Source organism: Myotis brandtii, unplaced genomic scaffold, assembly GCF_000412655.1.
Source record: "Myotis brandtii unplaced genomic scaffold, ASM41265v1 scaffold112, whole genome shotgun sequence".
NCBI classification, from domain to species: Eukaryota; Metazoa; Chordata; class Mammalia; order Chiroptera; family Vespertilionidae; genus Myotis; species Myotis brandtii.
In genome coordinates this window covers 14631614-14657056 of record NW_005353838.1, presented here as the reverse complement: position 1 = coordinate 14657056, position 25443 = coordinate 14631614, and the positions used below count along the sequence as shown (strand labels likewise).

The following is a 25443-nucleotide window of genomic DNA, read 5'->3' as shown; positions in this document are numbered from 1 at the left end:
CCCTGGAGGTCATGTAAGTCCATGGAGGCCCATGTAAGCCCATATAAGACCATGTGGGGCCCTATAGGCCCATTAGGCCCATGTGGGGCCAGGTAGGCTCATGCAGCCCCGTGTCCTGTCTTTGCAGAGACAGATGAGTGCCAGGCGCAGCCCTGCAGAAACGGAGGCTCCTGTAGGGACCTCCCAGGAGCCTTTGTGTGCCAGTGCCCCGCAGGCTTCACTGGAGTCCACTGCGAGACAGGTAGGGGCTATGCTTGGGTGGGTCCCCTGTGTGCCCAGGCCCTCACCCACACTTGAGATGCCCCAGACACCCAGGCAAAACTGCTTTCTGAAAGCCCAGACCCTGGGCCACTCAGAGAGCAGAGCGGAGGGGGCAGCCACCCTGGCCCTGCTGGACAGATTCCCTGGCAGGCAGGATTCTAGGGGTGAAGGGAGAGCTGGGCACCCACCAAGGATGAGAGAGACTTCCACCCCCGGCTCGTCCACGCCGCCCTTTCCCTTCTTCCCGCTGTCCTCTCCTCCCTCCCCCAGACACCCCTTTGCCGCTCGGGCCCACTCTTTGGGTGTTCTCCAGAGGTGGATGCCTGCGACTCCAGCCCCTGCCAGCACGGAGGCCAGTGCAAGAACGGTGGCGGGGCCTACCTGTGCGTCTGCCCAGAGGGTTTCTTCGGCTACCACTGTGAGACAGGTGTGGGCATGGCCCGGACACTCCTCCTTGGGCTCCTTGCAAGCTCCCCCACCTCCCCTGCTGTCCCTGGATGGCCAGGCTTTCCAGCTCAGGGTCTGGGCACCCCACCCCCACCCCCGACTCCTACACCTGGAATAGTCTCCCCCTGGGACATGTCTCTCCCAGATGAGGCATTCCCTGACTTCTGACGGGTCCCCAGCACTCCCTGCCCTATGGGGTTGTTTCATCTGTATTCCCTCCACTTGCTGTCACACCACTCTCCTAGAACAGATGTGTCCATGGGGGAGGCTGACCTGCTATGGGCATGTCCCCAGCCCCAACTGGGCCTGGCTGGCAGCACTTAGCTGTGCAGGGTGGACGGGGCTTCCAGGGACAGGGCCTGTGATGGGACTGCAGACACAGGAGCCTGCCTAGGGACAAGCAGGGTGGGGACTGTTGGTGAACAGGCCTGGGGCAGGCGGGGGCCCTGAGATCAGCAGCTGAGACAGTGAACAGGGACTTGCTACTGGTTTGCAAGTATTTCCTGTGGCCATGCTGGGAACCTGCGGGCCCTGCCCTGGGTGGGGACTCCAGCCACAGCGCAGTGCAGAGGGAGGCGTGGAAGGGCTAGCACTGTGCTCACCCCACCCCAAGTCACTGCCTGCCAGGGCACCTGGCTTGGGGTGGGGGAAGATGGCCTGGCTCAGAGGCAGAAGGCCACACCTGCCCAGCTTCTGATGAGCCCTGACCCCACATCCTGGAGTGTCCCTTCTCCTACTCCCGCCCCCCCAAAAGCTGCCTGATAGTACCCTCACCTCCATCAAAAACACACCCACACAGGAACAACCAAGTCCCCCAAGAGCAAGGCCCAGGCCAGTGGGGGGCCAGGTGACACCCCAGAGCTCAAGGCTGCTTTCCCCCCTCCTCCAGTGAGTGATCCCTGTTTCTCCAGCCCCTGTGGGGGTCGTGGCTACTGCCTGGCCAGCAATGGGTCCCACAGCTGTACCTGCAAAGTGGGCTACACGGGCAAGGACTGCGCCAAAGGTGAGGCATAAGGGCACCAGAATGAGGTGGTAGGGCCTCTATTCCTCACTCAGAGGGCAGTAGACACCCCAAATGACAGGCCAAAGGGTCAAGGCTCCCCCTCCACCCAGGGCAGAGCGTCTGACAGCTGCTTCCCAGGATCTACAGCAGTGGTTCTCAACCTTCCTAATGCCGCGACCCTTTAATACAGTTCCTCATGTTGTGGTGACCCCCAACCATAAAATGATTTTCGTTGCTACTTCATAACTGTAATTTTGCTACTGTTATGAATCGTGATGTAAATATCTGATATGCAGGATGTATTTTCATTGTTACAAATTGAACATAATTAAAGCATAGTGATTAATCACAAAAACAATATGTAATTATATATGTGTTTTCTGATGGTCTTAGGCGACCCCTGTGAAAGGGTCGTTCGACTCCCAAAGGAATCGCGACCCACAGGTTGAGAACCGCTGATCTACAGGGAAGGAGGGAGGGGCACATAAGTCGAAGGTGGCATGAATAGTCACGTGTGCACATGAGCCCCTCCAGGAGGCTTCGGTGCGGTCATGTGTATGCAAGAGCCTATCCCGGGAGCAACAGCCAGAAACCAAAATGAAAGCATCCCCTGCAGGTGCCAGGAGTGGCTTCCCTGCCAGCAGTGCCCACATCTACCTCAGGGTAGCCAGGCCCCAGAGCCACCAGGCTGGGTACCTGCTTGGGGTCTGGGGCTTTGATGGCCGACAGCTGACCACCCCCCTTCCCTTGTTCTTGACTGAAACCCTGAAGAGCTCTTCCCACCAACGGCCCTCAAGGTGGACCAAGTGGAGGAGAGTGGGGTCACCATCTCCTGGCACCCACCCGAAGGCCAGGCTGCCAGGCAGATGCTGGATGGGTATGCGGTCACCTATGCCTCTGCTGACGGTTCCTTCCGCCGCACCGACTTTGTGGACCAGAGCCGCTCCTCCCACCAGCTCCGAGCCCTGGGGGCCGGCAGGGCCTACAACATCTCCATCTTCTCGGTCAAGCGCCACGCCAACAATAGGAACGACATCAGCAGGCCCCTGGTGCTGCTCACCCGCACGCGTGAGTCCGCCCAGCGTGGCCCACCCCAGACACAGGCTGGGCAGAGACAGGCTGATAGACTGGCAGGGTTAGGGAGCCAGGCTGGTGGAGGAGTGTGGGAGGAGGGGCTGTCATGGGGGAAGGGCAGTGGGACGGGTGGGTGGGAGCCACTAGGGATGGTGGAGAGCACTGGGGGGGGGGGGGCAGTCAGGGGAAGGGGGGCTGGGGGAAGAAGGTGGACTGGGGGGTGCAGCCCTGGGCAGCGCTGAGCTCCTACCACACCAGGTGCTGGGAGGCAAGGTCCCAGGGAAGGGAGCAGAAAGGTGTCCTGGGGCAGTGTGCAGCCCTCACAGGTCACTAACGTGTGGACACTGAGGGCCAAGTGAGGGACAGATACGGAGTCAAGATAGGCGTGTTGCGGGAAAGAACAGCAGGGCCCTGAGCGTGTGGCAGCGTTGGAGTCCTGGGGGTCCGAGGGAGAATAGGGATCGTCCTGAGCTTGGCTTTAGGAAGGAGCACTTTCAAAGCTCCTCGAGAAGGGGTCTGCCCAGAAAAGGCATCTGGGAGGAAGATGGCCTCCCCTTCTCATCAGAATGGGGTCTCCACCAGGACACCAGGGTGGGTGGGAGGACCACTGCCCACTGGACTGGTGCTGCAGCACCCGCCTCCGCTCCCCTGGTCCAGGGTTTGGTCTGCACCCAGCCCCTTCTCTGGGTCAGAGGACTCTCTTAGCTTCTATCACCGACAGGCCCCAGCACCGCCCTGATGATTACATCAGTGCGACCAAAACGTCAGCCAGAGAAAAGACAAGGGGGTGTCAGGAGGGGTCCTGCACCCACCTGCTGGCCTCTGGTGGAGCTGGCTGGCCCTTCACAGCCCTGCCAGGGCAGGAGCCTGGGGCAGGTCCACCTGACGGGAGTCCCCACTGTGGCTGAGGGATGCACTTAGCAAGCCCAGCTGGCTGCTGCCTTACTTGGGTGCCTTTGTGTGACCACCCCCCCTCTCCCAGCACCTTCTTGAGCCTCTTCTGTTGTTTCGAGCCCCCGCCTTCCCAGGGGTAAGGAGGTGCTGGCAAGGCTGAGCAACCCTTTGTCTCCCAGGACCCCGCCCTGTCGAGGGCCTTGAGGTCACCAATGTGACGGCCAACGCCATCTCCGTGCGGTGGGCTCTGCATAGGATACGTCACGCCACTGTCAGCAGTGTCCGTGTGTCCATCCGCCACCCTGAGGCCCAAGAGGACCAGTCCACCGATGTGGACAAAAGTGTGGACACGTTCACATTCAGGTAAGAGCTCAGGCCGGCCTCCTCTCCTCCTTCCAGCTCCCCTATGGTTGCCACTGGCCCTGCCCACCTGAGGGGTAGGTGTGTGCCTCCTGTGTCCACTGGCACCTGGTGGTCCACACAGGGCCCAGCTACTCTCAGCCTGGGCTCACTCCTTCAGTACTTCCTCACAGGGATGCCAGACAAGGGGTTAAGTCCCAAAAGAACAGAGACACCCTAAAAACCTGGAGGCTGTATCTCCTGCAAGGGAGTGAGACAGACTCGCTACCTGGAGACCAGCCTGTCACGGTCACGCAGAGCTCCTCCAGCCTGAGTCACACAGACCCCTCTGAGAGGGGAAAAAACAGGCGAATGATACGTTCAAACCTTAACCCAGGCATATAAACTTCTTATGCCCAATTATTACAAATGAATGACAAACAGAACTCATTCAAAATAGCTGATCGAAATCACCACCTTAACGACCCATACAGGGTATCAGACATCAGGCCACCGGGCCCTTCACAGCCCTGCCGGGGCAGGAGCCTGGGGCAGGTCCACCTGACGGAGTCCCCACTGTGGCTGAGGGATGCACTTAGCAAGCCCAGCTGGCTGGGCAGGCAGACAGTGCTAAACAATGAGAGAGTGAGGAAGGGGACTGGCTGGTAATCCTGGGGAGGGGTGGCCTTGGCCCTGGACTCTGGGGGCTGCAGAGTAGACACAGCTCCAGCGGAGGAAACTCCCATCCAGTTACTGTGCTTGCCAACAGATAGCCAGGCTGCTAATGGGAACAGCACAGCAGCGTGCAGCCCAGAGCAGCCAGGGGTCAAGGTCATGAGGGGGGAGGGACTCTATCCCTGGGCACCCTCTAACCTATCCGCACTGTTTAAGATTAGTCTGCAGCCTCATCAAGACCCATCTTTTTCCAGCCATGTTGGTCTCCCACCAGATGGTCATCTGTGCTGGAGACAAGACTCTGCTTTAAGTGTTGCTGTCACTTTTCTTGATTGACATCCTGCCCACTTCCAAAGAATATATGACAGAAACAACACCTGTGGCCCCAGGGGCACTTGGTGACTGTCGGGTCCCCAAGACCACTCCCAGGCTTGCCGAGAGGACTCTCAGGACTCAACTGAGGCTGCATGTACAGCTGAATCCGTGACAGAGAAACGTCATGAGCACACAGAAGGGAAAAGGCCTACGGGGAAAGGTTGGGGGCCAGGCATGAGCTCCCAGAGCCCCCTCCCCATGGAGCCACACTGGACACGCTTCATTCCCCACCACCAGTTGTGATGACACATGTGAGGACAGACAGGGAAGCCAGTCAGAGACACAGAGCCCAGGGTTATTGGGGCTGGTCACGGCGCCCCCTGCCTGGGGAAGAGTCCAGGCTCCCAGGAGGAGGCGACGGCTCTGTGTGTACCACACTTTGCACAAACATTAGGCTCAGCGAGGCCCTCGTATTCATGAGGGGCTGGGGACCCACCTGGGAATTCCAGCCAAGGGCCCCCTACCTGTCTGAACATCAGCTTCCAGGCCATGCCAAGCACTCCAGACAGGCCTATGCCTTCTCGGACTTACTGCACTGGACAGACAGACAGGAAGCAGCTTCCTACCAAGGAGCACCCAGGTCTCAGGCCACAAATCTGCCCTCGTGGAGGCCGCCTGAGCCACCAACTCGAGACCATCCACAGCCTGGCCACAGAGCCGGACACATAGCCCGAGACCATCCTGTCCTCTCTCCCCACAGTGCCCTGCTTCCTGGAAGGAGATACACCGTCCGGGTGACCGCCCTCAGTGGGCTCGGGGCACAGGAGCGCCCTACTGAGAGCATGGCATCCACTCCATTGCACGTGTGGACCCGTGAGTACAGTGTGGCCGCTCGTGGTGAGCAGAGCCTGCGGGAGCTCTCAGCTCCCTCCAGCCCACCAGTGCTCTCCATAATGGCTGAGGCACTAGGACCCCAGCCCTGGGCTGAGTGTACCGGACACAGCAGTGTGCCCGGCAGTATCATCGTCTCCTGCTGGGCTGACCCTCACACCCAGCGGCTCCAGAGGAACATCGGGCGAGGGAGCCCACTCGCTGAGCTCTAGGGTGTCTCATGGGGGGTGGACCCTGAGCACTGTGCTGTCGATGGTGAACAAGGTGGAGGGTGAGGGTGGGGGAACGGGTGGCTTGGTGAGAGGGAAGGTGTGAGCAGGGCCTGACCAGGTGGGGCAAGGAGTCAGCACAGGCTTAAGTCCTTGCTCTGACCCTGAATGCTGGGACCCACTCCCCTTTTCTACATCCCAGGGGAAGGGGTGTGGCCAGGCTCAGGGGGGTCAGAAGTGCCACACAGGAGGGGACACTGAGCAGGCTCGGGGCCTTGCTGGGTGCTGCGGGCCACATTGTGGGGGTGGGTCTCTGGACAGGAGGAGAGTGCTGCAGACCCCCACCCCCATCCTTCAGGACCACAGTAACTAAATCTGGCTTCAACTGTGGCTTCCGCAGGCCGTGTCAGATCTTTAAACTATGTCCTGGACACAAGACCCCATCAGCCCCCTTCCCCTCCCTCCCCTGCTCTGTGCCTCTTCCAGGGCCTCTGCCGCCAGCAAACCTGACTGCCACCCGAGTCACAGCCACCTCTGCCCATGTGGTCTGGGATGCCCCCACTCCAGGCACCTCACTGGAGGCGTACGTCATCAACGTGACCACCAGCCAGAGCACCAAGAGCCGCTACGTCCCCAATGGGAGGCTGGTGTCCTACACGATACGGGACCTGGTGCCCGGGCGGCGGTACCAGCTCTCAGTGACAGCCGTGCAGAGCACAGAGGGTGACCAGCTGCACAGCGAGCCTGCTCACCTCTACATCATCACCTGTGAGTGCAGGGCAGCGGGCACAGAGCCGGGTGGGCCACCTGCACCCCACAACCCTCACCCCGCATGGCCACACTGTCCAAAGACAGCCTAGAAATAGGACTGTGTCCACACGGGTGAATTTGTGTGAAAAGCGGAGGGGAAGGAAGGGTTCATGGACAGTTGATGCTGGGTCAGCAGAATGCAACTTGGAAAAGCAGCATTTTGCTCCTCACCTTGTGCCGTCCAACTCTGTGGACCCCAGACAGGCTGAACATCAAATATAGGGCACCACCAGAAATGGGTGCTGAGAAAAGGCAATGGTAGCACCCCAGTGAGGAGAGCAGTGTGGGAGGGCCCAGGGAGGGGGCCAGGCTGACCCAAGAGGAGCCACTGGACAGGAGCAGGGGAAAGAGAGGCCAGGACAGCCATAGGAGGGGTTGCGGGGAGGGGCAGGAAGGAAAGCCAGAATGGATGGACAGGAGGGGAAGCAGCTCAGGAGCACGGCGGCTCCAATGGGCCACACTAAGGATGTGGACCTGCCCCCAAGTGCAGGGAGGCCCTTCGGGTCCCCCCGAGGTTCTGCATGGCCCTGCTCATACTTTAAAGCTCACGGGAGGTGCTGTGGAAGATGGAGTTTCTGAGCATGGCAGGCTGCTTGGAGTCAGACCCAGCTCAGCTCAGCTCAGCTCCAGGGCATGTTGGGGCCACCTCCATGAGCTGGTCCAGGGAGGAGGGGTGTACAGGGGCTGAAGCACGTAGCTAGATGACAAGGACCCACCGAGAAACCATACTGTCATTCTCAGGGCAAGTGTAGGGTGGCGGCCTCAGCCAAGGGAAGTCCCGCCAGGTCGGGTGCCTGGCCCTGCCCTACAGGTGGGGAACCTGGGCCCAGGGTGGGGGGCTAGGACCAGCCCCCCTCAACACTGCCAGGCAGTGTCTGCTTCCCAGTAGGAATGCTGTGGCTCCTCCTCAGGTGGGGTGTGGGGTCTAGGCTTCTCACAAAGCCATAAAGGCACCACTGGACCGCAGGGACGGTCAGGTCCCTTTAGTTCTCTCTGAGCAGTGGGGCGAGGAGACAAAGGGAAGCCCCAGACCTGCCTAATGTGCCCCCCACCCCGTCATTCACTGCCTGCAGCCCCAAGGGACAGCTCCGACAGACGCTGGCACCGAGAAGGACTCCACCCACGGGTGCTCAGAAACAGACCAGTCCCAGCGCGCCTGCCGGAGCTGCGTCTACTCAGTGACCATGGGGCCCTCGAAATGCCAACACAGGCGCCCAGGTACACGCCTCTACCATCAGCCCCCTCTGGGTAACCTGGCATGGCCCTAGGCATGGAGCTCCGCGTGGCGACACTAGTGACTCTCCCGGCAGGTTCTCGGAGCTCGTAGACGGCAGAGGACGAGTGAGTGCCAAGTTCAGTGGCTCACCTGGCAAATCAGTCACCGTGAGATCACGTGAGTACCAATGCCAACCTTAGTGGCCTCACTGTCACTCACCACCCCCAGCACAGGAGAGATGAGGCCCCTAAACCTGAACTCAAAGATGACTCCCAGTGCCTACATCACCTCTGGACAGTGCCCACGGCCCTGGCCTCTGGGGTCAGCATGAATTGCTCACGCCATCCAGAGTCAGAGGAACCTTCCTGATACGGGTTGAGGGTGCAGGTTGCTGGCAGGGCACATGAGAGAGGATGAAAAAGTTAACATATTAGAAGCAGGTCCAAGACATGGAAGCTTTGCTTGCGAAGCCAGGACTCCAAGCATTGTTGGTAAGCAGTAGACAGGAGAGTGTGGCTCCCTCTGAGGTGTTGCTACTCACAGAGGTCCCTGGACCAGCAACACCAGCCTGGGGGCTGCTAGACATGCAGGGTCCTGCTCGGAGCTGTGCAGGAGGAATCCGTCTACCAAGAAGGAGCCAGGTGACGGGCACGCAGTGTGGCCCCAGGAGCTCACATCCTCATCACACTGAGGTCATATCCCATGTTAAAAGCAGAGCCTTTGGGTTTATGTCCTGCTTGGCCCAGACTAGCGGGACCTCTGCCTGGCCCAGCAGCATAGGGCATGAGCAATGGATTGAGAAGCCCTGGCCCTTCCCTCCTGGCAAAGCAGGCCTTCCCCAAAATCCTGACATGGCAGGCCCACAGGCTGCCACAGACGACCTCAGACTATGGGTGGGGATCCCCAGGCCTCACCCTCACCCTCACTACTAAGCCAGAATCTCACCTTCACAGAGTTCTCTGGCAGAGAGCCTAATCACCAGTTCAATGAGAAGTTTCCGCCAATGACAGCGTTCCTAGGCAGGGGACAGGTGCACCAGGGAGTGATGAGGGAGGGCAGAGCGTCCATAGCCCTCGGTGACCAGGAGTGGGGAGGGCACAGGCAGGGACCTGCAGAGAAGCTGACCTGCAGTTAGGGGCGGCCAAGTGTGCGATCTGCCTGAGCACAGATATGATGGGGAGGAGGTGTCATCACCCCCAAGAATCAGGGGTGGCAGAGAGGAGATGGAGTTTGAAGGAGACTTAGAAGCTGAGGCCAGGAGGTCAGCAGGAGGTTCGGCCCTGCTCGGGCCACTGATTACCTTCACAAAGAAGCTTTGGCCGGGGCAGCAGTGGAAGCCGGGTCCCTGTGGAGGGTTGGCAGTAGGTGAGGGCTGGCCCCACTTGGAGAAAAGTGGGTCTTCCTGGAGACAGTGCCAGAGACCATGGGTTCTGTGCCCAAGTTGGGGAGCCAGCATGCGAGTGAGCATCCTACTCCTGCCACACAGGATGGCCCTACACCCTGAGGGAGAGAAGCAGCTCAGGAGAAGGCCCAGGGACAGTCCTGGGTGAGAGGCAGCCGGCCATGTGGTCAGCACTGCTCATCCTGGTTTCTCCTAGAACCCACAGCTCTGGTGCAGCTCGAGGACACCACTGAGCAGCTCAGCCTGGCCCTGCAGCACCCCAAACGTGACGGCGACAAGGACGTGGGAAGTAAGTCAGCAGGAATGGACTTCCAGGGCTGAGCACCCAGAGTGGGAACAGGAGGCACTGAGCCTGCCCCAGGGGCAGCCAGATGCCCCACCCCAGAAAGGAGGCACTTGGCACCACGTCCTTTTACAGACCAACTACCCAGATCTGTCTGGACGTACCCCTGTCCCTCCTGCCCCTGCCCCTCACCACATACGGCAGCCCTCCCACCGCCTCCCTGCAGAGGAACGTGTTGAGAAAAAGGCAGGAATCCACAGAGGGGCAGCACTGAGCATGGCCCAGCTGGAGCACCACCTGGCAGACCCAGGCTCGGCGAACAGGGCCAGCAGGGCCCCTGCTGACACTGGGCCACACCGGGCCTAGACTGTCCCCAGCACAGTCCTCCATCCGGAGAGAAGGGGGTGGAAGCACAGGCTAGGGCAGAGCCAGGAGTCTCTCCTGAGACCACCAGTGCCCGACCATAATCTAAGCAGTGACTCGAGGCTCCTCCGCCACGGAGGGCTCAGCACTGAGGGTCCCAGCAGAAGCACTGTTTGGACCCTGGCCCTCAAGGTAATGGGGTCAGAGCCAAGCATCTCTCTGACCACCTGAAACGGGACCACAATGTGGCAATGCCAGCAGGCCTTCCTCTGGGGTCCTAGAGACTAACCACTCATGACCTGTTTGCAGACACCCCTGGGAACTGTACAGAAAACCCCTGTCAGAACGGAGGCACCTGCGTGCCAGGCGTGGACACCCACAGCTGTGACTGCAGCCCAGGGTTCAAAGGCAGGCGCTGCGAGCTTGGTAAGTCAGGGCCCGTTCAGGCCTGGCCTTGAGATGCCTGTTACAGCAGGCTGGGCTGAGACTGCTGGGCCAGGGTGGGTTTGCCATGAAGTGCCCAGACTTCCAGGTGTCCGGGCACGGAGGTGGCAGGCAATGAATCACTGGGCTGCTCACAGCCCCAGAGTGCCAGGCCAAAAGGTGCAGCCTGGATAAGTGGGGGATCTGGGGACAGCCAGAAAGTAAGGAACACAGAGCGACAGCCACCCCCACAGTGAGAGGTGGCTGGGGGGGCTATTTTTGGCTCAGGGGCCAAAGGTGGTGGGAGGAAAAAGGGTCACAGGCCTCCCTCAGAAGACTTTTGGAGTAAGCCCTGAGAGGAACCAGCCTGCAGGCTCCAAGGACCCCAGCCGGGTGTGGGTCTCCCAAGGGTGCTGGAGAGGGCAGCCAGGGCCCGAGCCACGGTGAGCCTCGGCCTCTTTTGTGCTCTGCAGCCTGTAAAAAGCAGCCCCAGCCCTGCACGCGCCTGTTCTCGGAGACCAAGTCCCTGCCAGTCTGGGAAGGAGGTGTCTGCCACCACGTGTAAGTTTCTTCCCTCTGTCCCTGACCTCCGAAGTGTTTCCACAAAGTCCAGCTCACCCCACAGAGGCTTGTTTTGACCACCTGTTCCTGCCATATGACAAATTAGGAAACTGAGGCAGAAAGGCTGAACAACTTGTCTGAGTCCATGCAGCAGGGAGCAGAGGCACAGGAGTTCTGGAACCCTGACACCCTGGCTCTGGACCCTTCGGGCGGCATTAGCCCCCTTCCCTGGACAGCAGGGTCCTCTCTGCCATGGAGCCCCGGAAAACTAAACAGCAGCCTGTGAGAGCTGGAGTCGGCTCTGCCACAAAGTGGTGATGTGGCCTTGCTCGCCTCTTAGGACCTTTCTTGCTCACACTCTGTGACTCTGGGTCCCACTCACAATCTGGTTAGTCAGCCAATACATATGAGCACATCTGGGAACCAGGCACAGCTCTAACCCTTGGCACATGCAGTGAACAGGACAAGCCCTCGCCCTGCCCGCGGCTCCTTCCATCCAGAGGGAGACAGCCATCCACAGAGAGCATAGGTGTGTTAGACAAAGGAAGTTCTGAGCTGCACTGGGACTTGGGATCTGCGTTGAAAGGCCTTCGACTTGGGGTCTGGGGAATGGCCATCCAAAGCCATAGCAGCCACCAGCTCCCGGGGGCCTGACTAGGAGAGCTCCGCTCCTGCCAGAATCTCCCCACCCCACCACTTCCTCAGGGTCGGGTCTGCTTTACGCCCAGGCTCACAGCCTTGGTTTTCACTGCAGGAACCAGACCACATTTTAACATAATGACTTATGTGATTGGTTTAAATCTACCACATTGCTACTTGTTTTCTATGTTCCATCTCATCTTGTTACCTTTTTCTCTTTTCCTGCCTACTTCTGGATTATTTCTTAAGATCCTGTTTTACCTCTCCTGTTGGCTCATTGGTTATACTTCTTTGGTTTAAATTTTAGTGGATCTAGAGATTAACAATATGCTCATCACAGTATCCCTTTATCTAAGGGAAGACTTGCCTCTACTTCCCCTCAGTTCTGACTACTGATGTCAGACTTTTACTTCCACCATGCTCCAAGCTGCAAAACGTTGTTTTCCTCTCAACAATATATTTTAAAATGTTGAGAGCAAAATCTTTTGTATTTACCTGCATGTCCGCCATTTCCGGCAGTCACCCCTACAGTGTAGGTCTGCTAGCAATGAATTCTCTCTGCTCCTAAAAAGGTTTTTACTTCACCTTCATTTTTTAAGGATAAAGTTGCTAAATACAAAATTCTTGGTTGACATTTTTTTTCTTTCCTTACTCTAAAGAGGTAGGTCCTTCCTTTGTCTTCTGCCTTGCCTGGTTTCAGATAAGAAGACTATGAAATATGTCCCCAAACTCCCTGTGGCTGCTTCTGTTTTCTCTTTATTACTGGTTTCAGGAAACTTACCTATGATGTGCTTTCGTGTGGTTGTGTGTGTGTGTGTTTACTCTTTGGAGTTTATTAAGCTTCTTGTATCTCTGGGTTTTTAGCTTTCATCAGATTTGCAACATTTTGGCCATTATTTCTTTAAAATATTTTTCTGTTCCTCCACTTCTCTCCTCTCCTTCTGGAATTCCACTTATGCATGTATTAGACTGATGTTGTCCCATAGGTCACTGAGGCTCCTTTCATTTCTCCACCCCTCCCCACCCCCGTCTTTTTCTCTATTCATTTTAGATAGATCCTACTGCTATGCCTTCAAGTTCACTGACCTTTCCTCCTGCAGTGTCTTACCGACCACTAATCCAGTTGGCAAAATTTCCATTTTCTTCAGAAGTCCCACTTAATTCTTTCTTAGATCCTCCATGTCTCTCATTACGTTTACGTTTTTCCTTTAGACCACTGAACATGTGGAACAAAATTTATCATAGATGTTTAAGGCCTTTTCTGCTGTTTCTGTCACTGCTCCCATTTCTAGGTGTTTTTCTAATCAATTATTTTTGCCTATTTATGAGTTTCTCGATTCTTTGTCCAATTCTTTGAATGTCTTGTAATTTTTGTTGGATGCTGGATGTTGTAAACTTTATTACTGCGTGCTGGATTTTTAAATATTTTTTTGTACTCTTTTCAAGAATGTTGGGTTTGTTTTTTTTCTGCAAGGCAGTTATTTTGACTTTGATTCTTTTGAGGCTTGCTAAGGGTGGCTTTAGCACCAGCTTTGTTCTGGGATTAATTCTGCCCCACTACTAAGGCATGGCCTTACTGGGGTTTTTATTTTTATATAATGGCCTCTTATTGAGCAAGATCTCTCCACTCTGGCTCTCTTCCACTGCATGGCTCCCTCCTCTCCAGTGCTCCACCCCACACGGTCCCACTGCCTCTGTCTTCCCAACTCCACTCTGTTTCAACTTGCAACCACTGCTTGGAACCCCTGACCTGACACGAAGTCCAAAAAGTATCTCCAGAATGAGTTCCAGGGTGACCACAGGACTCATCTCATTCATTTCCCTTCTCTCAGGGATCATAGTCTTGCTCTGTTTTCTAATATCTGGAAAAAAGTTACTTCTTATATTCTGTCCAGTTCTCTGGTTGTTTGCATTGGGAGGTAGTTCCTGATCCTGTTACTCCCTGATGGCTGGAAGTCTTACCAAAGGCCTTAACTCCCAATGGCTCTCCTAGACGATTGGTCGGCAAACTGCGGCTTGCGAGCCACATGCGGCTCTTTGGCCCCTTGAGTGTGGCCACGAAGTTTCAATCGCACTGTACGTGCGCGCCCGCACGTGGTATTTTGTGGAAGAGCCACACTCAAGGGGCCGCAGTTTGCTGACCACTGTCCTAGACTGAGCACATGAGCTGGAGCTGTGCCCATCCAACTCCCTGGATCTCTCTTTCACAGGTGTGATGTTTGAGAGTTTTAAAAAGAACCAAAGTCCTTTCCATTCATTGTCATCTATAAACCTGTGAGAGAGGTAATATGAATTATTCCCATTTTACACAAAACTGAGGCTTAAGTTCCAGAGACAGGCTAGGTAGAGCATGAAGTCAGCTCTCCTGTTCCACGCTGTTCACATCTAATGCCTGCATCTCCAAGGTTTCTCACAGTGAACTGCCCATCAATGGAGAAGTGGGTCATAGCATCTCAAGGCCACTGGGCCAAGTGGCCTGCCTCAAGCAAGATATGTCCTTTAAATTTCACATTTTCTCTCTTAATATCATATAACTGTCAACACTCCTCAAAATGTACTTAAAATGGGTGTGTCTTATTTTATGTAAACTATGCCTTAGTAAAGTTAATTTTAAAAATTACATGACTTTTATGTGGGACATTTCAATATGCCCCTATAAGGTAAAGTTTTATTAAGAAAATAATGGCCTTTCCCTCAAACACCTGCACGGTTATCTGGTCTCCATGTAGCCTAGGTGAACCAGCTGGGCACCATTCTGCTCCAGTTCCTGCCTTGATGGAGCTTTCTTGTGACAGGTATAAACGAGTCTACAAGGTACACCAGGATATCTGCTTCAAAGAGAGCTGTGAGAGCACAAGCATCAAGAAAACCCCAAGCAGGTGCGTCTCAGGAGGAGGCCCTGCTTGTCCTGCTGTGGCTCACAGGGCCACGGGCAAGGGGACTAAGCACTGTGGATACAACAGGCCTGGGGCTGAGCCAGGCTGTATATCTGCCCAGAGTGCATGTGAGCACCCCAGACAGGAGGAGCTAGGCATGGTGGGTGCTGGGGTGGTCAGAGGGTGGGTGCTGTGGGAGGTCACAGGGTAGTGCTAGAGTAGGTCACAGGGTGGTGCTGGGGCTGTGAGGGGTGACTCTGGTCATGCATGTGCACTCAGTATCTGGTGCTCAAAATGGGAAGCATTAGGACAGGCCCAGGTACATAACTGCAAATACAGCAAGTCTCCATTTACTTTTTACCCTCTCACACCTAGGTTCCTTCCCTAAAGGGCTCAAGGTAGTCACAATAATCCTATATAATAAAGAGGTAATATGCAAATTGACCATCACATCTTTGCACAAGATGGCCTGCAGGGCAGGGCAGTTGTAGGCGATCAGGCCAGCAGGGGAAGGCAGTTAGGGGAGACCAGGCCAGCAGGGGAGGGCAGTTAGGGGCGACTAGGCCAGCAGGAGAGGGCAGTTGGGGGGGACCAGGCCTGCAGGGGAGGGCAGTTGGAGGCAACCAGGCCTGCAGGGGAGGGAGGGCTGTTGGGGGGGACCAGGCCGGCAGGGAAGTGGTTAGGAGGTGATCAGGATGGCAGGCAGAAGCAGTTAGGGGCAATCAGGCAGGCAGGCGAGCGGTTGGGAGCCAGCAGTCCCGGATTGTGAAAGGGATGTCCCAGATTGAAGAGGGTGCAGGCTGGGCTGAGGGATAACCCCCCCGCAGTGCACGAATTTCATGCACCGGGCCTCTAGTTATTACATAAAGTACTGAGTACATCACATGCTTTCAAAAGAGCCTAGGCACAGTCTTCACAGACCCCCAATAACCACACACACTGGGTCTGCATCAGTGTTCAGGAAAAACAGGATGACAATTCACAAAGGCTGCTGCTGGTGCGAGTGTGTCCTTGTCTCCCCGTCGGTAGGTCAGACTCCCCACTGCCCCCCTTACCCCGCCCCCCTTTATGCTGCACGAATCACCCAGCCATTCAGTTGAGTGGGAAGGGGCATACAGACTGAAATGCTATCCTTGGCATCAGGCACACTGGTGTGTGAGCTAAAGAAAAGGGGGTGGCAGCAGGCGGCTGGGTGGAGGGTACCACAAGGTCACAGATCCACAGTTTCTTTTCATAAACCACCTTCTCTATTTCTTTCAGGAAACAAAGTAACAGTGCAACACTGAAGACAGCGTAGGTACTAGGTACGTACTTACATTCGCAGCAGCTAGGAGAGCTACAGGGAGGCTCTTGTTAGAAAGCCTAGACCAGGCTTCAGAATTCCGAGGGAGCTGGGTGAGAAAAAGAGTACATAAGGCCTCCCAGTAGACAAACCTGTGACAGATACGTCTTCAGGTAGAAATGAAGCTCTCTGCAGGGAAGACAAACTGCTTTGTCTCAAGGGAACCAAGAAACAGGGTGGGGGACACAGGAATGCTAGGGGCTGGGGATTTAAGGGAGTGCTTTCCAGACCCTGTAAATGGCCATCTATTGAAAGAAAAAACAGGGTGTGGGGTCTTAGTCACAACTTCTGGGAGGTCCTAAAGACTCTGTCACTGAGAGAGTGCTTAGGAGCATTCAGAAACCTTGAGATGAAAGAAGCTTCCTGACTTTGATTTCACCTAACATTTCCCAAACCCTATTGGGGCTCCACCTCCCCACATGTAAGCGGCCCAAGTCTTCACAGTCATTTGAAAGATACCGAGCTTCCCACTGACCACAGGTTCTTGTCAACATGATGTCACTTGGTGGCCTGGGACAGCTCACTGCTCTCACTCCATCAATGAGCCAAATAGCCCACTGCCGATGTGGTAGGAGAGGGAGGTGCTCCGGGTACACGCAGCTTCACACAAGCCATGGTCACAATATGGCTGAGGAATGTTATTCAGAGACCTTTACCAACAACCAGAAGCAAAAGAGCCTTGCAGTTGTGAGCTCACACTACCCAGGCAGGGATCTGCAGTTGGGAAGTGCCATGAGAGAACCATGGCCTCCAGCTGCCGTCCCATCAGATGTGAAGTCACTCAAAGGCATCACCCCCCACCGCAGGCTCCAAAGACATGCGTATCCAAAACACATACTCCAAGCCCTGCAAGCAATTCAGTACTGAGATCAAGAACCCACAAATATGATTTGGGTTTCAAATATTTATATTGTAATAAGTCGCCTGAAAGGATAATATATTTTTTAAAAAGTTGCTCAACAAATCCATTTCTCTAAAAACAAATCAGAAACCCTCCACTGGCTTTTACAATACTAATTCTTGAAACAATGGAGAAAACACGAACCAACAGGACACAGAAATACACAGACACAGTCATACACCAAAGCCACCACATAAGAACTCATTTCAACCCAGAGTAATGGGGCAGCATGCCTGCAAGGAAAGATCAAGGGCATCACCGAATGGGGGAGCGGCCTGTGATGCTGCTGAAAGGCCCCTACCCCAGGGGACATGGTCAGTCCTCAACAAACCTGCCCCACCCTGTGTACGGCCATGTTAGAGGGCAAGGACCTCACAGTTCTGATGTGGCAACATGGGGCCTGGGCAGCGACCGAAGGCACTAAGCGAGATGAGAAGTCACCGTCTCAGAGATAAGGGTACCATTCTCCTCATGCCCCCCCCCTTTTTTTTTCTTCAAAGGATTCTGGACATTCTTGCTATAATCCATCAACCTCACAAGTTTCTAAAGCCCTGGAAGATGAGGTCTAAATTGAATTGACAAGAACACCCTGAGTGACAAGGTCCTGGCTGGAGTCTGTCCCCTCTGTGGCTTCGCTCCTCTGGCCTCTAGAAGACAGATGGCCAGACGGGTCCAGCCAGGGAGGTCCTCTAGGTCAGACACCTCCTAGTCCCACACTGCCTCCAGCACAGGGCTGGAAGTTTCTCCAGGGTGGCCTGCATCGCTGACGAGCAGCCACCACGTGCGGAGAACACTGGATAAAGCCTCAGCAACATCCAGAAACTAGTTCCAGATTCTAAATCAGAGAAAGAATTCTCCCTTTGAGACCCAAGAGCCAAAACGAGGAGGAGCTGCCATCGACAACCTGCAGAGCAGAGGGTGGGACTGGGAGGCAAGGAGGGCAGACTGATGAGGGGCACAGGGAAGCAGGCTCACCTCCCCAGCAGGTCATTTTCGGAGGGAGGTGAAGGCTAGTGAGTGATCCATCCACCAACCAGCAGATTTTGAAAGAGAAAATGTTCATATCATACTAAGCTGGAGTTTAGACACTTTTAGTCTACCACTTTTCCCAGAAAGGGTCAGGCAGGAAATATCTTTGACTTTGTCGACTGGATGGTCTCTGTGGCAACAACTTAGCCCTGCGCTTGTGCACAAAAACAGCCATTGACATGTGCCTAGTCCGGTGAGGCTGTTCCAATAAAACTTGATTTACAAAATTGGGGGCCACTTCCCCTTGACCATATGTGGCTAACCCCACTCAGGCTTCGGCCTGATGCAGAGAAAGCCATCCCAGACGACAAGTCACAGCATGGCACCAAAGACCCACCCGAGTGTCATGGAATTGCTACACAAACCCTGTTTGGGAAGGCACTTGGCGGTAGCCAGGGCGCCTCCTTACAGGTCTGAGTAATGAAGACAGGCATCTGGGGCGGGCGAGGCCAAACAATGTTTAAGATCCTTTTAATCCAAGACTCAGGCAACACAGTTTCAGACTACCAGGCAGCAAGCACCATCTCCACACTAAACAGCTCCCAGCATTGCACATCATCGCCACACCGCATTCCAGAGCCTTCTGAACAGCTTTCCTCCCTGCAAGTGAGGCCACTACAGAAGCCAGCCCACCTCCACCTGCTGGGCACTTTAACAGCCGACCCAACTGGAACCAGAGCCCTGGTGTGTCTTCACTGACACTGCCCAAGTCAGTTTTGCAGCCATAGGAAGAGCTCCTTCCTCTCATCTTTACAAAACATTTTTTAAAGAGTTAGAGTATATTTTAGAGTGGGTTTTTTTTTATTAAAGTTGTGTGTACATGTGTCTGTGTAGTATACTTGTCATTTTCAGAAAGGAGGATTAGTCATTTCCAGAAATCTCTACTGCGCTCCCAGTCTCAGGGCCATCTGAAGGCACAAGCTCCATCAAGGGGCTCCAACCCTGGGTGAAAGGAGAAAACCATGACCATGAACACATGCCGCTGACTCCTGCTGCGGCACTGCGACCTGTCACTGTGTGTCCACATAAGCTACAGCATCACCAGCAAATGACAAGACCAAGTGGCATCACTGGAAAAGCAGATGAAACTTTCTGTGACCATGTTAATGACCTCAAGCCCCTCAGCCATGAGGCAGACGTGCTCGATTTTAGCTCAGAAGCATTTGTTTTTACAAGTCTACTGAATTCTGGGCTTAGTGCCGTGTGGTCTTACAATTAGCCCATTTTGATGTTGTACAAATTAAATATCTAGTACAAAGACTTCCTGACACTAAAGGAAATTACAAATCATCCTTGAAACACTCCAAACGAGCTTCCACATGGCTCCTTCGTAAAACTCTTCTTCCTTGAAAATACTCAATGTCCACCCAAAGAAATTAATGATAATGGATCAGAAATTGTCAGGGCATCAACATTTACTTCTGTGCCAAAATCACAGGGGAGCGACCTTGAGTTGCAGAGTTAGCCACCTGCTGACCAGGCTGGGTGACCTGACCATCCAATTAGGCGTAGATTTGGGATTTAGGGTTCCACTGTGTCTCCTAACTGGGCACAAAAACCACACTGTAGGCTCCAGGGAACATGCTGGTCACTCGGACACCACAAAATGGAGAGTAAGTGAAAACACTGGCATGTGGTGAAGTATTTTCTTTTTCAAAAATGTTGTCTCTGGCCAAGAAAGGCAGTAAAGACAGAATGTCCCCTTTCCCCACTGCACATGGCTGTCACTGAGGAAATGGAGCTACTCGCCACCAGGGAGTTCAGCAGGCAAGGGCCACTTCGTGTCACCGAGCTCCAGCACCTTCCTTTAGCTGGACCACCTCCCGCTGGCCAGCCAGGGCCACAGATGTCTGGCTCACATGTCCAGAGGTTCCCTGAGCTACTTGTTTTTGCACACAGTGCCTCTCTCTGCAGTCCCGGAGCCAAGAGAAAGCAAAAGCACGATTGTTTTGATTCAGCACTGAATTCCCTTGTAAAATAAAGCTCAAGTCAGCCAACTGCAATCCAGAGCACAGGGAAAGGAACTCTCTTTAAAAACGATTTACTTTCCTTTTAAATAAAATAAATACAACAAATGTAAGCCCATTTAAAACCAGAGGTTCTCATGAGCCAATACGGTCATATTTTGCGGGCCCAGGCCTGAGAGCTGTTTCTTCACCTCAGCCAGAGACATTAGGGCTGGTCATTCTGTGCGACTGTCCTGTGCACAGCAGGGCATTTGACAGCAGCCCTGGCCTCAACCCACTGGGTCCCAACTGCTCCTTCTCCTGGTCCTAACAACCAAAAATGTCCCCAGATGTTCCCTGGTCAGGATGGCCTCGGGTGAGAACAGGGCCTGACAGGATTCTCACATGGTCTGCAGGAAAGAGCTGGGAGCCTAAAGGTTCTAAGTGCTGCCAGCCTACACTCTGGTCACATCACCAAAATTCTTCTCTGCAGCATTAGCCCAAAGAAGGGGTACCCAGAACATCCTAGGATGTACCCACCCTTCCCCCCCACCACCCCCTATCATAGAGCTCATGCCCTCAGGTCTGGGCCTCTGACCCAATGCTTCAAGTCACTGCTTAGACCTACTGGGTTCCCTAGGGGACTTCCTCCCCCTGGGTGTCACGGAGAGCTCCTGGATTGCACAACCACCAGACCCTTGGCCCCTGGCTGTGTTCACGTGCTCTTCTCCTCTGGCCTCCAAAGCCCCCTAAAAGGATGGGGGATGCCTGACTGTATCTGCCCCATGGCTCCTTCTGTTCTGGCATGCCCCAGGTCAGCACTGCTGCCTGCTAGAGACATCAGGCCCTGACATGACCCGCTGGCCATGAGCAGGCATGAAAGCCAAATTCCCTGAGGTCAGAGCCAGGGCCTGCTCCTCACAAGAGAGAGAAGTGCCCAGCACTGTGCTGGCAGGAAGAACCTGTACAAAATGAAGCCAAACTGACCCACTTCCCTCTACTCTGCTGTACACTGAATGCAACTATGAAGTAATATTTTTAGATTAAAAACATGAGTATTTTTGTGGAAAACCTGCTACTTGTTTTCATAAAATAAAGTGCTATGATGTACTAAAGCCTCCCTGCATTCTCATAATTGTATCCTTACCACTAGAAGGAAATGTAAAATGACTAGAACCAGAAGAAGGATCCTTGTCCCCCACACTGTCATGGAACATCACCCACAGCTATGACAGAGAAAATAAAGCCAAATTTTGATGCACTGAGTTCCCAATTCCAACTGCTGACAGTCTTTATTTTCGATGGAGCAGGGCTCTCCCCAGAGACCTGACAACAAATCAAACTAACCAACCTCCAACTAAGTCTGACCTACTTCTCAGGTGATCTATAATAATTTTTCATCAAAACACTAGTTTTAGAATGAAAAATAGCCTGAGAAGGTCCAAGGACGTGAAGCTCCAAAAGCTCTGAGAGAACTAAAACATCCTGTAATGTCTTTGGGCCTTGTATCACAGCTCCTCATCCTCCTCCTCCTCACTACTGCTTTCATCACCAGACATGTGGCTCTCAGACTCCTCTTCCTCCTCCCGAGCCAGGAGCTTCTTAAAAACTTCAAACTCCTCAGCAGTAGAATAGGCCGTCCTGGACAGAAACTCAGCTTCTGAAACTCTGAGAATGTCCTTGACAAGAGGGTTGAGGATCTGTGTCTGCCCCTTCTTATCCGGGGTCTGGTACCGTCCTAGGCGCTCCAGGAACGTGTGTCTCTGCCTGATCTTGGTGATGGAGTACTGCAGGAAGTCGGTCCTCACCATATCCGAGTGATTCACCCCCATCCTAAAGTAGGCATACTGGAGACACAGGCAGGTTAGGATTCAGGGAGGGTCCTCAGACCTGTTCTTCCACAGTCACAGCAAACTCGAACTGTGCAAAAGCATTCAGGAAGCGCACCTAACCAACAAGACAGGGCACCCTCTGACACCCACATCTGCATGATGGATGGCTGACAAGTTTCAAAGCATTTTCAAATTCTTGTTGCAGGAAATAAAGAGCGGGAGTTCTATTTCTCTTTAGATGGGGGAAGAAAACAATGAATCAGGAAACATCTAGAGATTTGACCTAAGTCATCATAACTGTTTACCAAAAAAATTAGGACAGGTGTCATAGTCATTTCTGATATCAACATGCAAAACAGGCTCTAAAGATAGGAAGGTTTACCTATTTCTAAATTAGCTATTTCAAACAGAGGCCCCACTCGGACTCTGAGAATGGGGCAGGGTTACTCACCGTTAATACAGAAAAGCTGCAGAATCCACCTCACCTGTACGGACGTGAAAGAACCAAAACCAGGTTCTTTGGCCAGGGGGTATCCCATGCTTCTTACCCACAGAGCTGACCCTGCTACATTCCAGAGTCCGCTGTGGGTCCTCCAGTCACTCTGCCACTCTCACCTGGAATTTGTATTCCAGCTCCCCCGGGTCCTCCCGAAGAACATAGGGACATCTGTGCAAAATCTCAGCCACTTGCTGAACCGTGAAAAGGCACTTCTCCCTGAGCACCTTGACGATGCGGTCAATGTCCCGCTGATGCATGGTGAAAATTTCGGGGCAACAGTGAAGCACCCTCTTTAGTTTCCCTGTAGAACACAAAGGATATTTCAGAAAAGGAGCTAGCTGTGCCCAAGTCAAGCCAGCATTTCAAAATGAACACGGACACCCCCCAAATGGGTGCCAGCCTCCGAGGTCTTCCACCAGCACCATGGAAGTGGGAAACCAGAACAGCCCATCACTCCGCTGATGCTCTCATTCCTCAGACTGGACAACCCTCCCTCCCTCCCTGGCATTCCTGCCTCCTTCTGGCTTCCCAGCTGACAGGTGCGTACTTCATATTCTAGGTCTCCTTCTGCCCTCCTCACCTAGAAAAGAATTTCCCAAGGACTGACTGGAAAAGTCAGACAGTAAGATGGGATAGTAGTGTCCCCCAAGTGGGGGCTTTGGGCTGAGGTTCCTTCCATAGTAAAAGTCATGGGAAGATGATCCATGACAATACTTAGTGGGGTAACAACAATGCACAGCCACAACTACTGATTCCAAGTTAGTGAGAAGACCATATGTTTTACCCAAACTGGGGCACTTTAAGTGAAAGAGGCCCTATTAACCGTATTAGGATAAATGTATAAATCGAGACTGCCCTAGAATATATAGTTTCCTATGGACAGTTGGGGAGAAATTAGCACCTAGAAACTTAAAATCACTTACTCAAACTGTTAATTAAAATCTTCCTAACAGTTGAGTTAGTCACTGCCTTGATAAAATGGTCAGGAATGACTTTCAGAAATTTAGACTTTATCTTTGCAGCTTAAAGCTGTGTTGAGCTTGCCAATTTATGTAACAGTGCATAAGGCATTAAGTTTGGCCTATCAGATTACACTATAAAATAAAATAAAATAAAAAATTAAATTAATAAAAAATATATAAAATAGTGGAACTCCTGTGGTCAAATTGGAGACCCTCATGGGCCCCTATCCCCCCTTCTCCAGAGGCCCATAAAGAGATCCAATGAACTTCTAGGATCCTGGAGGCATAAAACCTGATGGGGGTGAGGATAGTGTCTGCAGGAGACAGCCACTCCACCAGCTTCCCAGGAATCTGGTAAGATCTCATGTTCCACAGTATGTCAAGACACCCAGCTGGGATCCAGTCTTTACAAGGGACTCTGTAAGTCTCTGGCTTTACATCATACAGATACAAAGCATTAAGTCCACATCCAGTTATTTAAACATCAAAGGTTACAAATGCCCACTTACACAACATCACAGATTAACATCCACCTGCTGAGCATGCATCATGTGCCCACCACTGTTCTAGATGCTGAGTCCCCAAGGTGAGCAATCCAGACAAGAGTCCCTGCCTGTCATTCAATTCCCCCTTCCTTCCTGCAATGCCTGCTGCCTCACCTCCAAACCAAATCACACATTCCTTTCAAGAACTTTCTCCCAGAAACCTCCCTAAACCCATCTCACCTAGGCTATTTGTATTCCAGCTCAGAATGACTCAGCACTATATACAGAATCCACACTTTGTACCTTCTCCAATCCCAAGCTTTCGAAGGTAACTGGAGCGCTTCTCCATATGCATTATAGGCAGTTTCAATAATTGGGGACTTTTCTTCAAGGCCACGCACACAGGCTCTGGATTCACACCCAAGAGTATTAACTTTGAGATGATAGCCAGCAACTGTTGAGGGTGGGGACTTGGTTGTATACTGAGCAATTCTTGGATATGGACATCAGTGAAACCCATGTCCAGGAGGGAACTGATGACCTCCTCTCGCTCCGAAGACCCTCCATCCACAGGAGCCCTCTGCTTCTCAAGGAGGCACTGAGTAAGGCTTGTGCTGCACTCTAGTTCCTGCACATACTTTCTGGGTTGGACATGGGGTAACCCCTTAAGGGCCCCTCCACTGGAGCCTGTGGTCAGTTTACGCAGCAAGGAAGCCGTTGCCCTTTTCTGTTCTCCAAAATGAGGCGTCTGCCTCGAGATGCTGGCCCAGGAGAGGGGGATCAGGCGATGCCAATCCAAGACCTGTAAAATGTAATACAAAAGGGAGTCACTCCCTCACCACTCCATGTAATGGGAACCCACAGGGTTGGTGAGCAGAGTCCCACACAAACATAACCGATTTTGTAAGAAATCTGCAAAACCATATCTGAACTTTAAAAACCTAGAAGAGGTTCACACACAGAGAACAGAGTCAAACAGTCCCTATTAGCTTCTGCTGCCACAACTGAGAGGACAGGGGCAGGGGGGGCAGGGAGAACTAGTTAAAGGCCACCTGGTTACGTTTAGAGGAGGGCTTTTCCTCTTATCTGCTAAGGTTCAGTGCCTGGGGGCCTACACATTTAGTCAGATTAACAGAAGAAAAAAAGCCTCAAAGTTTCTTAGTATGTATATGGAACCTAACCAAAGAGGCAGCTAGCTCCCTAGGTGGCTAAAGGTAGGGGCTAATAACTTAAGAAGCACAAATGGGTTTCCAGGGGAACAACGGGAGATAGGCAAGTCTGCCATAGTGTTTGTCTACACAGATGCAAGTGGTCCACTTTTTTTTTTCCTTCATGGCCACTAACTCCCTAGGAGAGAGGATCTATGGCGGCCTCACTCCCAGAATTTTCTGCTTTGTGGTGAGAGAAAATCCGACGACGCTTCTTCCTGCATCTGCTGAATCTCAAATGTCTTTAGTTTAAAACAATTTTCGTGCCAACTCTGGGGGGCCGAGCTGGTACCCACTCCTGAAATCTGGATCTCATACTCGTCTCCAGATTCACGTAGCAACATACATTCCGCAAAGCAACCCTGTTGTATATACGCATCCTGCCAGCCAACTCGCATACAGAATAGCTCCTTTGCTTCAAAACCTTCCGCGGTTCCCGCTTCCGCAGAGCAAACCAAGCACGTCACCGGGCAGCCCCGCCTTCCCGCCGAGGACCCGGCAGTAAGTCGCCGCTCCCGGCTTCCCCTCCTTCCCGGCCACCGGTCCAGCGGCTGCCGC

The 25443-nt window shown here is 53.5% G+C and overlaps 2 protein-coding genes across 3 annotated transcripts in view; one reads left to right on the top strand and one right to left on the bottom strand.

The window, feature by feature from the left end:
* The window catches only part of SNED1 (sushi, nidogen and EGF-like domains 1), a gene marked incomplete at its 5' end in the record, with an annotated part of 44926 nt that extends 23912 nt beyond the window's left edge, over window positions 1-21014 (top strand). The window contains 15 exons of the mRNA XM_014547187.1: window positions 128-241; window positions 575-688; window positions 1598-1711; window positions 2483-2779; window positions 3859-4042; window positions 5769-5881; window positions 6595-6876; window positions 7992-8136; window positions 8229-8311; window positions 9733-9825; window positions 10492-10608; window positions 11079-11166; window positions 14601-14684; window positions 15942-15985; window positions 17425-21014. Of these exons, the coding sequence (XP_014402673.1) occupies window positions 128-241; window positions 575-688; window positions 1598-1711; window positions 2483-2779; window positions 3859-4042; window positions 5769-5881; window positions 6595-6876; window positions 7992-8136; window positions 8229-8311; window positions 9733-9825; window positions 10492-10608; window positions 11079-11166; window positions 14601-14684; window positions 15942-15978 (1865 nt within the window). The remainder of the gene's footprint in view (window positions 1-127; window positions 242-574; window positions 689-1597; window positions 1712-2482; window positions 2780-3858; window positions 4043-5768; window positions 5882-6594; window positions 6877-7991; window positions 8137-8228; window positions 8312-9732; window positions 9826-10491; window positions 10609-11078; window positions 11167-14600; window positions 14685-15941; window positions 15986-17424) is intronic.
* Window positions 21015-21154: 140 nt separating this feature from the next.
* The window catches only part of MTERF4 (mitochondrial transcription termination factor 4), a 4617-nt gene continuing 328 nt past the window's right edge, over window positions 21155-25443 (bottom strand). Inside the window, exons 2-5 of one of the 2 annotated variants that reach the window (XM_014546739.1) lie at window positions 23981-24479; window positions 22347-22531; window positions 21472-21746; window positions 21155-21435 (exon numbers count right to left, since the gene is read on the bottom strand). In XM_014546739.1, the coding sequence (XP_014402225.1) occupies window positions 21408-21435; window positions 21472-21746; window positions 22347-22531; window positions 23981-24479 (987 nt within the window). In that variant the 3' untranslated portion in view covers window positions 21155-21407. Of the gene's footprint in view, window positions 21747-22346; window positions 22532-23980; window positions 24480-25443 lie in introns of both variants that reach the window. The other variant, XM_005857697.2, reaches the window with a different exon arrangement.